The sequence below is a fragment of the Vulpes vulpes genome, unplaced genomic scaffold, assembly GCF_048418805.1.
Source record: "Vulpes vulpes isolate BD-2025 unplaced genomic scaffold, VulVul3 Bu000000639, whole genome shotgun sequence".
NCBI classification, from domain to species: Eukaryota; Metazoa; Chordata; class Mammalia; order Carnivora; family Canidae; genus Vulpes; species Vulpes vulpes.
Genome location: NW_027325681.1, coordinates 22,838 through 35,163, shown reverse-complemented (window position 1 = coordinate 35,163; position 12,326 = coordinate 22,838). Strand labels below are relative to the sequence as shown.

Genomic DNA, 12,326 nt, shown 5'->3' with positions numbered 1-12,326 from the left:
TTAAAATACTCAACAGCCTGAAGTCACGAACCTAAGAAGGTGTAGCTGTCTCTGGAGGAGTTGGAATTGCAGAGAAATCCAGTGTGGAAGCACACCTGTACTTTCCACTCCACCCCCCACCCCCAAACCCTCTGCCAGGCGAGGCTCAGATTCCCACTTTAAAAGAAGTTAAGGTCACTTCTATTTCAGAAGGGTAAACGTTTGGTAGTATGAATGACTTTTTCTTCTTATTAAATAGAAGAAATGGTAATTTCTGAAATGCTCTTCCAATTTAAAATCTAAGAGCTCCCGCATCTCAACCCATGAAGCCGCAGGCCCCAGTGGAGGTTGGAGGGTAATCTGCAATGCACTAGCCTGTGTCCCTGTAAGCAGGCAGCATGGAGGGTGTGAGCTGCCTACAGCCTGGCCATCAGTGTCACCACGGAGTTGACTGTAGTTCTCTTTGTACCATTGATTATAATCATAGCTGTGTCCCTTTTCCTGCTATTGAAAGTTCATTGGAGGCTCTTCATTAACACCTTATTCCTGCGAACACATTTGGGACACAGCATATTGTCCTCCAGCTGTGGGGGTGGAAAGTTACAAGCGGGGAGCAAGAAGAGGGCGCATACTCTCCCCCGCTTTTCAGGCACCCAGGTTTGTCCTGCATGAAATTGCAGGTGAACCCAACCTTCTGTGCCTGCAGGCATGCTTCTCCCATGGACCACACACCACTTGGCACCATGGGCCTCCTGTGGCGATGCCACTGTCTCCATCTTCCCAGCCCTGGCTGCAATTCTGGACCAGGAGGCAAACATGGAATCTGGGGCCAAAGTGGTCACAACAACAGTATTGACCCCCTCCAGGAGAGCATCAGACCCCTCAGGATGGGCAGCCACTTCAGGAGGGTAGGTTCCATCAGAAGGTATCTTTGTTCCAGGACTTTCCAGAGACATTTCCCCCTTGTCCATCATCACCCTTCTTTGTGTCTGGGTGAGAATCTTGGCCTCCTCTGTGGTGACAGGAAAGTTCTTCTTTTGATCTGGGTAAGCATATTCGCAGGTTCGCTTATATACATCTAATTTCTGGCCTTTGGTACTCAGCTGGAGTTCTTGGCACCAGGCCCACAGGATATCTTGGTGAAGCAAGGTGGCTGGTGGTAGTTTCAAAGGTAATGGAGGAACTGGGATTTTCTTCCCAATTCTTACTCTTGTACTCTCTTGTGCCGTCTTTTCTGAACAGGAAGCTTTGCCTTCTTTCATAGATCTCTTCCGTTTGGTCCCACTTGCTGAGGTTCCTGGTAACTTTGGTTCACCATACACCTGCTGTTTCTCTTTGGCTTCTTCCAATGCAGGTTGGGATTGGCCAGCCAGATAGTCTCCCCCCCCCCCCCGCCCACTTCGTGGAGCCCTTTTTGCCTTTTGCTTTCTCCATATCCAAAGGGAAGTCAAGGTTGACAGAAAGTCTTACTCCTGAAATCCAGAATCTCATTTGTACTACATTCTTCTAGAATAAAATGAAATAGCACAGCTCTGCCTTAGCCACCCAAACCCTGGAATGCCGTTACAATCTGAAGTATCTTCTTTAATTTATCATTTTAATAGCCTGAATAACTCTCATCCACTACCACTTGTTATGGAAGTCTATTCAACTATTTCTACTGTTAATTGGGTCTTGTATGAACTGGCATGCATTTTCAAATACTTCCCTAGAAACTGATATTTTTGGTGGTACATATACCTCATCTTATGTCAGCATCCACTTTGTAGAACAGTCCACATGTGTTTTAAAGCAAACATTTAAATAAGTGTTTTAATCAAAATGTTAAGAAGGCTTTCAAATGAAGCTGTAATTTGCACGCTCTTCTGCATGTCACTGATGGGCACACTTATTCACTGCTCCAGGTAAATCCCATAATAATTTGAATAATTATTTGAGAAGTATAATCTATTACAGCTATGACAAAATGGCTAATTGTGCTATTTTTATAATTTTTAGATTTTTTAAAATTTATGCTTGCTATGTACCTGAGATATATTCGCATCACCTATGTATTTTATTTATCTTGTGTATCTACAATCCCAGCATATGCCATTTTAACACCGATGAAAGTAAAATATTTCAAAGTTCATTTAGGTGCTATCTAAAACATTTAAAATTATGCCAATGAAAAAAAATAAAAAAAATAAAATTGTGCCAATGCAAATTTTAAAATGTGAGTAAAATGTGTAAAATGTGTCTATACATTGAAACAGAATGCATTTCTGTGTATCTACACAGAACAACCAGAAATTTCATACATAGGAGCAAAGACATCTTGACATTGCAGAACACTTGAGTTCCCAGTGGACATGCATTTAATTAAAAGACGTGGTAGGGACGCTGGGTAGCTCAGTGGTTGGGCGCCTGCCTTCGGCTCAGGGCGTGATCCTGGAGTCCCGGGATCAAGTCCCACATCAGGCTCCCTGCATGGAGCCTTCTCCCTCTGCCTGTGCCTCTGCCTTTCTCTCTGTGTCTCTCATTAATAAATAAATAAAATCTTTAAATTAAATAAAAAAGACATGGTAGATGATGGTAGTTCAAGTCCACATGGTGAGATATTGCTGATAGATGTAGTAACACTATAATGGATGGCTAATGTAAATAGTTCTATGACAGGCAGATCCTTCTAAAATTTATCTTAAAGTTTGCAAGCAGTAGTGACAGCACCTAGGCTCATGGGATGGAGAACTACATAGTACATGTGGAAAAGCAAAATGAACGGCACCTGGCCAGGTGGAAAGAGGAAGCTACACAGCAAATGATGAGCTACTGCTGGTTGAGGCTAAGCTACTTTGAATCATATCCAAGATGCAGTTTTAATGGGCAAATGTCAAGGATCTTGCTAGGAAATCCCCAGGTCTCATTCTAAAGAGGACTCTGCGATGCAGCCCAAATATAGAGTTTTCTCTACTTGATCAAAATAAAATAAAATATCAAATGAAAGTATAGTAGCAATATTACTATAATTTTGGTTGTAAGATTACAATGGAGATTGGGATTTAAGATTTCTAAACAAGGTAAGTGAGTTGGTATTTCCATTATTGAGATCAACTAGAGCTAAGCTATAATTGACCAGGGCAGATTTAACAGCAGATTTAGATTATAAAAAGTAAACACTATTTGAGAACTTACTTTTAAGCTCTTCTCTCATTTTGTAGGATTTTCATTAATGAGAATTTTGTGGATGCCAAGATCCTACTTGCTAAAGGAATTATGCCTGCAAGTTATATATAAAAACCCAAATCCCTACAAAACGAACGTTCATTAAGACAGGGCAGACATCATTAAGGAGTGATATACAGCCAGATGTAGAAATGACATGAACACTGCCATAAACAAAATGAAAATGAAAAAGAAATTTAATTCAAACCCATAAAAATGTGAAGTTTCTGTACCTATGAATCAAAATTAACATTAAATATTAATTAAAACCAAATCAAATATGCCATTCAGGTAACAGGGCTTGTGCCAGCAATCTGTTAATACTTACACAGGACGAAGAATGGAGCTCTTCCTTCTCCCTGGGCATTTCAGCAAGAGCAGCTCTTCTAAGGAGAGCAGCTGAAAAGAGCTGCCATCAGCCTCCTCCAAGACTAGCTAAGAGGTGAGGTGTCTGGTCCTAACTTTGGGAGAGCAGAGAAGAAGTCTCCTCTCCGACCCCCAGGCCACTGATGGGGTCTCCAAGATAGCCATTGAGATATAAGGGAGTGTCTGGGAGGAAGAGGGATAGCTTCTCATTGCACCTGTTGGCCAGTTGAGCTGCAAGAGCCTGAGTCTACCCTGGTACTCACATACAGAGTGCTCTGAGGGCCTGTCTAGTGTCCCTGGGCCTGGGGGCTGGCACATGTCTGAAGAAATCTGAAAACATACACAGCATGGGGCAGCCATCATGGGCAGGGTAAGGAAAGAGGGCAAGGAGAGATTAAGTCTGGTCATCCCTTCTTTGCTAAGAAAAGTAAGTGTGAAGTTCCCATCAGTTACCTGGAGAAAACAAAAGTTAGCCTGAGCCTTTCGGTGGCATCCTTGCCCCCATAGGGTAGAGCGCTGAGGCAAGGAGATTACAGAAACAAGATATGGTCAGGGGTCTTCTGTGCACAGGACCAGCTTAAAGACAGGAGAGAATTTCAGGAGTTTATGAGTGTGTCACCCATGAAAGCTACAGGGATCAGGGGTTCATGCAGAACTAGCATTTGGGAGCTGCCATATTAGAGCCCCACAGCTGGCTGAATTAGCACAACCACTCTGCCCCTAAGCGGCTCAGCAGAAGCCAAGAGCACAGAGTGAGGACAGCAGACAGCCAGCGAGGCTGCTGATTCACCAACACCACTCCATCCCACTGGTCAGAGTGGGGGCAGCTTTGGCCTGTAGCTATGATGGAAATTCAGAATCAAGCTGGACTTGGAGCATGAAAATTGTGTGTGGTTATTAAAACCAGACAGCTTCTCTATCTGAAAGAGACCAGGAGTGGAGACTGCTTTGTCTCCACGGAGACGTTAGGGGATTCCACAGGACCTGCTGGAAGGCAGAGGCTATGGAAGGCACTCGCCCTGACCTTGGGGATGTGGGCACGTTCACCTCAGAGGATACTATGATTCAGCTCAAACAGGACTAGGGCCTTATGTAGCACAGCAGAGGAAAGATGTTCTTTATGCTTAAAAATACTACTACAAAATAAGAATATTAATGTTGGAAAGAAGCACATAATCTGAACACAGAAATTGAGGACACAGACTAAACTAAAATTTCATTAAAAAAAATTGGGGAGAGTTTCAAAATTTGATTAAGGAAAGGTATATATGATGGGACTTTCTTTTGTCCACGTCTCCTTCATCCAGTATCAAAACCATACATTAGGGATCCCTGGGTGGTGCAGCGGTTTGGCGCCTGCCTTTGGCCCAGGGCGCGATCCTGGAGACCCGGGATCGAATCCCACATCAGGCTCCCGGTGCATGGAGCCTGCTTCTCCCTCCGCCTATGTCTCTGCCTCTCTCTCTCTCTCTCTGTGACTATCATAAATAAAAAAATAAAAAATTAAAAAAAAATAAAAAATAAACAAATTAAAAAAAAAAACAAAAACCATACATTACATTTCCTTCCAGAGGATAAGAACATCATGAGTTTGCTGGGTGATCATGGTTCTTAACCACATGCTGGCTAATTAAACATGGAAATCAATTAATGATGAAAAAGCAGGAGGGAGGGAAGAATGGATAGATGAAAATAAGGAAATGTATTGTTTATGATGGGTCTAGACATTATGGCAAGGGCTTCAGCATTAATACAAGGATGCCTATGAATTCATTAATTCACTAACTAAATGCATTAATTCCTTCAACTATGTATGAGTCCATGAGCCAGGGTTTAATTCCCACAGCCAGAAAGGGGGCACAGGGCGGGAATCTCATCTGAAGCAAGCCAACTGGCTGCAGTGTCTGCATTCCTAACCTCTAAGTCTGTTAGGCTGAAGTAGCAATAAGGTAGTGGCAACAGGTTGTACTGGAATAAGCAAGTCTAAGAAAGTAAGAATGTACCAAAGAATGTGTGTGCATGTGTGTGTGTCACAGGCATTAGAAAAGGAAAGCTCATATGAGCCAACTGAAACTAAGCCTCAACTGTGAGTCAACTTACAAATGAAGGTGCCAGGTCCTTGATAAAGCAGGTAATTGTAGATGAGGATATAAGCAGAGGGGAGGAGATACAATTTGCTTCCAAGACCTATTTTTCTTTTTAGAACCTTTTCAGAGGCTTATAAATAAGCTTAATAAGTTTTTTTTCTTTCCTCATGGACTGTTGGTTCCTTGTGGGGAAGGGCTGCGCATTTCTCTGAGATCCTACTTCAACGTCTGTACAATAGGAGTTCAATAAATATTTAATTCAAAGTGCTAAACCAGGCTTTGTGAATAGGAGACATAGGAAAAAAAGGAATACAGATTTTAAAAGAAACCAAAATCTGTCTTTATTTTCTTAATGGAAGAAAAATAACCGCAAAACCTCAAGTACTTTCCTTTCCTGACACTTCTGGGGAACTGAGTGCTCACCGACCAGGAGTGTTCAGAGTTCTGTAGCTGTGAGGCAGCAACTAATAAATGTTTACTACGTTCTTCTCCATTAAAGTCTTCCTGAAGATGTACTGAGGCATGGGGAGAGGTGAAGCAAAGAATTCAAAAGGAAGGGTGCCTTGGTGGCTCAGCGGGTTAAGTGCCCAACTCTTGATTTCAGCTCAGGTCATGATCTCAGGTCCTACTTTGGGCTCTGTACTCAGCAGGGAGTCTGTTTCTCTCTCCCTCTTTCTCACCCTCCCTACCTCATGTCTGTCCCCCCTGCTCATGCGCGCACACTCTCTCTCTCAAATAAAGAAATAAATCCTTTAAAAAAATTCCAAGGATTCTCCTTGTTTCTTAGAGACTTTGGGTGTATCCATGTAACCTACTGGCCACAGTTTTTATCACAATACAATAAATATATCTTGAATAATTTAACTATAAAAATGACAAAGAAAAATATTAGAATGAGGTCTCAGATGTGCCCACACATGCCAGCAAAAAAAAAAAAATATATATATATATATATATATATCCTATTTCTCCACAACTAGCTTTATTTTCGCAAGCTGGAGCCATCAGTTGGTGGAAAATTAAATTTTATGGTAATGAGGTAACTCTAGCCAGATTAAATAATTTAAACAGCTGAATGCAGTCTTTACCTGTATGCCTATGAATCAATGCTCAGAATTTTCAGGGTCTGGCCTTCCCCTCCTCCTCCTCAAGGTGCTGCCCGATTGGTATGTGAGCCGAGTGCAATGACAGGGACATGGACTCTTGGAATGCTCTGGCAGTCCCTGTTCTGGACTGTTCCGCAGCTGGAGGGCTGCAGGACTGCTGGGGCTCTCCCTCGGCATCCTGTCAGGGCTTGCTCCAGAAGCTGGAGCCTGGGGACACCTCACAGTGTCTTCTCAGTCTTCATAGGAAGGGTCAAATCAGCTTCCCTGCAGACTCAAGTGAGTCAACAGGTGTCTTTAATCCTCTTGAGGTCCGGATCCAGAACAAAACAATCTCTGCTGCCTCCTGGATTGTCCAGCCCCTTTTGCCTGGCCTTGGCATCGTCTTCAGCAAACTGTCTAGGAAGAGTCTCAACAGACTCCTGGGCTCTGTCGTGGCAGTTTCGGACTTGCGCCCTGCTCTGGGGATCTCACAGTGGCATGGGAGAGCTAGAAATAAGGCTGCACTCTGAAAAAAGCCTCACAATTTACTTTGACAAGACTGTTCTGGGTAGCATGCAGTGCTTCTCTTATTGCTAAATCAAGAAGCCTCAGTAGGCCTCAGCCTCTGGCTTTCTCCTTCATTTTTCTAATATGTGTCCTCCTTCAGAACTTACGGTAGGAAGAGGAGACAAAGGGCCACATGTCTGGCTGCTCGCTCCCCCTATTTTTGCCTCACCTCTTTCCTACACCCTCTGAGGCAGGATTGTGAGCTCCCACCTTCTCATCTGATCTAGACACAGATATGAGACTCTATAGTCTAATCTGTCTGTCCTGGTTATTGATATGTCACAGGGGATCAAAAACATGGAAAATCCTTTTATATCTATGCATGCCATGGCATTCATGGCTCTGTCATGCTAGAAGGTCAAGAAAGCCAACTCGAGAATCAAAACTGACTCTCCATGCCGGGTGATATCTAGTATCTCCTTCCCTGGAACTATAAATCTTATGGCCCAACCAGAGGGAAAATAGTGGAATGGAACAAGTCTACAGGTAGAAATTAAAATGCATTGGGGAGCCTGGTGGGCTCAGTCAGTTAAGCGTCTGACTTCTTATTTCAACTGAGGTTGTGATCTCACAGGTCGGAAGATTGAGCACTGTGTGCTTAATTAAGATCCTCTCTCTCCCTCTCCCTAGGCCCTTCCTCCCCGCCCCCAAATAAAAACAATTAAAGAAATTAAATAACTTTTGTATTTGCAAAATATTATCTATATGACATTCACTTCTCTCTCAAAATTGACAGCACAGCCTGTACTTACAAACACTGTGGTAAATTAATATAAGGACACCAATCCCAAATAAGATGTGCTCATAAAGGGTTTCAGATATTCAAATAAAATTCTCTTGGCCTTCTACTCTACATATGGAATTTACTTTCTCAATTTACAGAACTGCTCCTATTTGTATTTTTTTCTATATGGCCTGTAAATCAATGTACTCCTCTGATTTAAAGTGTTCTGTGAATGGGGCATTCACTAAGACAGTTGTATTTCTATCAAACAAGTCAAGTTAATGCTCAAAACTTCAGGCATTGTATGAAGTGGGTTTTAAAAGATGTTCACTCTCTGAACTTGCACTAAATGCCGGGTTCAGTTCATTCACAAGCTATTTGGCAATAACTGACAGCCTCAGGACTATCACAGTAACAGAAATTATCCTCCATGGTAAATTAAGCTTTCAGAAGGATTTACAGTTAACCACCATTTATTGAGCAAAATACTAATGTCTGTGATAGTCTCTAACAATGTTTATTCCCCCACATATTACAAAAATAAAAATTTCTACTTGTACCTTTAATTCCTATGAATTTTTTTCTGGGTAATATAATTTTGGCTAGTTGTCAAAATACTGCCTCTAATTATTTTCTATTGATTTCTTAAAAAACATGTAACATATAAACTAAAGGCCTAAAATTCATTCGTTAATGGTTTCCTTTGTTGGGCAGAAACCTTTTAGATAGTGACACTGTCCCACATGTTTATTTTTACTTTTGTTGCATGTGTTTTTGGTGTCACATGCAAAAAGTTATTGCCAAATCAACATCAAAAAGCTTCTTTCCTGGGACACCTGGGTGGCTCAGCGGCTGAGCGCCTGCCTTTGGCTCAGGGCATGATTCCAGAGTCCCAGGATCGAGTCCCACATCGGGCTCCCTGCATGGAGCCTGCTTCTCCCTCTGCCTATGTCTCTGTTTCTCTCTGTGTGTCTCTCATGAATAAATAAATAAAATCTTAAAAAAAAAAAAAAAACTTCTTCCCTATGTTTTCTCCTAGGAGTTTTACAGGTTTTTTTTTTTTTAAAAAAGGTTTGATTTATTTATTCATGAGAGACACAGAGAGAGAAAGAGAGAGAGAGAGAGGCAGAGACACAGGCAGAGGAGGAGCAGACTCCATGCAGGGAGCCCGACACTGGACTCGATCCCAGGACTCCAGGATCATGCCATGGGCCGAAGGCAAGCACCAAACCATTGAGCCACCCAGGGATCCCCATTTTCAGGTTTTAAATTCAAGTCTTTAATCCATTTGAATTGATCTTTTTATAGGGTATAAGACAAGGTTAAATTTCATTCTTTTTCATACAGAGATTCAGTTTTCCCATCACCTGTTATTGAAGAGACTATCCTTTGCCCATTGTGTATTCCTGACACTTTTCGTCAGAGACAGTTGTCTTTCTAAGTGTCAGTTTATTTCTGGGCTATTTTGTTCCATTGCTCTATTTGTTTCCATGACAGTCCCATACTGTTCTGATTACTATAGTTTTGTAATAAAGATTGAAATCAGGCAATGTGATACCTCCTTCTTTTGTCTTCTTTCTCAAGATTGCTTTGGCTGTTCAGAATCTTTTGTGGTCCTACGCAAATTTCAAGATTTTTTCCCTGTGTTTGCAAAAATGCTACTGGGATTTTTATAGAGACTGCACTGAAACTGTACATCACTTTGGATAATGTGGACATTTAACAATCTTAATTTAATCACAGTGATTGATCTATGGAAGCTTTTCTATAAATCATGGCTCCTTTATAGATCCCAATTCAGTAGCAAAGAGTCAGTTAAATTCTATTTTCACTTAAATACAACTTTAAACAAGCCAAGTAACCCCCAATAAGAAAACAACAACTCAAGTTTACTAAGAGTGAAGTAATAGTTTTTCCTCAGTAGGAAGGATTTCTCATTCTTTAAGTAATGATATACATATTACTGATAAAGCCCACTCATGTAGTACCTAATGCATACCAGTACTATATTAAATGCTTTAAATTTATCATTTTATGTAAACCTCCAAAACTAGCAAATAGGATGGCACTGCAGTCTCCATTTGAAAGAGAAGGAATGAGTCTCAGAGATGTGTAGCAATTGGTAGAAAGAGATTATGAATAAAATCATACCTTGACCTCTATGTGATACCTCTTCCATTAAGTTCTTAATAACAGTCTAGGTCTGTATTTCTAACACCATGTTTGGGGAGGAGGTCATAAATTATGATACAATTTGAAATAAAGAGAAATTTGGCTGAGAATAAATTCTGGTGATGTGATAAAAAAAAAGATAAATAGTGTATGATTTTCAAATTCTTCAAAGCAACTTATTTTAGGATAAAAAAGTATAGTCTAACAAAAGATTCATACAATACCTGGTTTGTGTAACAAATGATTAATTTCAACCAGCATGTGGCCTCTATGATGGGCTCCACACCCTAGTATTATTCATTCTTTCCCTATGAATAACTTCCCTCTTAAGTAACAACCAGCAACATGAGGTGCCTGAGTGGCTCAGCAGTTAAGCATCTGCCTTCAGCTTGGGTCATGATCCAAGGTCCTGGGATTAAGCCCTGCTCAACAGGGAATCTGCTTCTCCCTCTCCCTCTGCCCTTTCCCCTGCTCATGCTCTCCCTCTCATTAATTAATTTTTTAAAAACCGGGTGACACGGATAGGATGTCATTTCCATGAGTAGGCTAAAGATTGTGAACTTGTATTGCTGGTAGACTATCTATTGTTTCTTTGCTTGCACACAGTGATGAAGCAAGCTGCCATACTGAAGAGGCCAACATGGCAAGAAACTAAGGGAAGTCACTGGCCAAAAGCCAATGAGGATATGAAAACCTCACTCTGATACTGGCAAGGAACTCCGTGCTGTGAAGACCTACTGAGTGAGAATGGATGTGCTGTATTCTTCCCCACTCAACCCTTCACATGAGACCACAGATCATGATTCAGGCCTTGTGAAAGACTGTGAAACAGAGGGCCCAACTGAGCCATGCCCAATTTCTTACCCATAGAAACTAGAAGATGATGTGTGTATACTGCTGTAAGCTTCTAAGTTTTACATTTTTGTTATAAAACAACAAATAATGATACATACAATATTACTGTTAAAATAATTCAATTATTCTAACTACTGATAATTATATTTAATTTTAATTTCCTTGAATCCATATCCTTAGCATAATTTTAATACTTATATCAACAATTCAAATATATATTTAACTAAATTAATGGGAATTATGTTCAGAAGTAAAACACTGACTAATAAGTGAAGGATCAAAGAGCCACACATGGTGAAGATTTCAAACTCTGGTGCTTAGTGTCCTCCAAAAGGAAGATGAAAAGATCAAAATAAGGAAAACCACTAATGAAGCATGCAATTTTCCCCAACTACTGAATTTTTTAGTTCAGGCTGAGTTACATTAGGAAGATTACTATAGCCAGTCAGGAATTCTATTGACTTAACTTTGTTCTCAAATATTTTCAAAGAAAGTATCTCATTATTTATTTTTTAGCTTATTTCTAAAGCATTTCAGCCATGGTTACGGAAACACAAGTAGCCTACCCAAATTATTAATCACGAGGATACTTCCATATCTGAGGAGAATAAGAATGAGAGTGTAAATATCAGCCATTGTAAAACCACTGAACTTTTTTTTTTTTTTTTTTTTTTGCTGTCATACGATTCATCTTCATTAACCAAATTAAGGTTATATATTTACATGATAAATATTTTGTAAGGTAGAAGAGCATTTTCGTACCAGTGATAAATCTGGATGAAGGCATAATTCATGATAAAGTATAAAAAGGTTTCTAAGGCTACTTGGTACCACTTCAGTGCCGTACTATATGACGGTACTTCAAAAATCAAATCTTTGGTAGAAATTAGGAATGACATCCAGGGAAATGCTTATATGAAAAGTGTAATACACCATGTGAGGCACTCCTAAACACTAAATTCCAAAGATTATAGAGCTACACTCTCTCACCAGCATCCTCATCACAGTTATCTTTATGAGTATGGATACACATGAGCGTAAAGATAAACAAAATGGAATAAAGCCAGTTTTGTACTCTTAGGCATTTTTCACAATAACATCAATAGCAAAATAATAAAAATAGTACTAGCAATTTAAATAAATTTTGGTATCATCAAAAAGAAAATTACTGAGCCATCAAGCATTCTTGTTCCAACCTGGATACTCAGCAGAACAAGCTAAATGCAGAGTCCCTCTATTTGACACATTGACAGAAAGGCATTAGTGAGTTTTTTTGTTTGTATTGTT

The 12,326-nt window shown here is 40.4% G+C and overlaps 1 protein-coding gene across 1 annotated transcript; it reads right to left on the bottom strand.

The window, feature by feature from the left end:
* Nucleotides 1–486: 486 nt before the first annotated feature.
* Nucleotides 487–1,413, bottom strand: LOC140596587 (developmental pluripotency-associated protein 4-like). The gene is made up of 2 exons (XM_072745121.1): nucleotides 1,380–1,413; nucleotides 487–1,330 (listed from the first exon to the last, which is right to left on the bottom strand). The coding sequence occupies exons 1-2, from the start codon at nucleotides 1,411–1,413 to the stop codon at nucleotides 495–497; spliced, it is 870 nt and encodes a 289-aa protein (XP_072601222.1). The 3' UTR covers nucleotides 487–494.
* Between the last annotated feature and the right edge of the window lie 10,913 nt (nucleotides 1,414–12,326).

Excerpts from the sequence above, each read along its gene's own strand:
- LOC140596587 (XM_072745121.1), bottom strand. The coding sequence starts at position 1,413 with ATGGAGAAAGCAAAAGGCAAAAAGGGCTCCACGA. Across the intron at positions 1,331-1,379 it reads AGGCAAAAAGGGCTCCACGA|CATTGGAAGAAGCCAAAGAG; the intron begins AGTGGGCGGGGG and ends AATCCCAACCTG.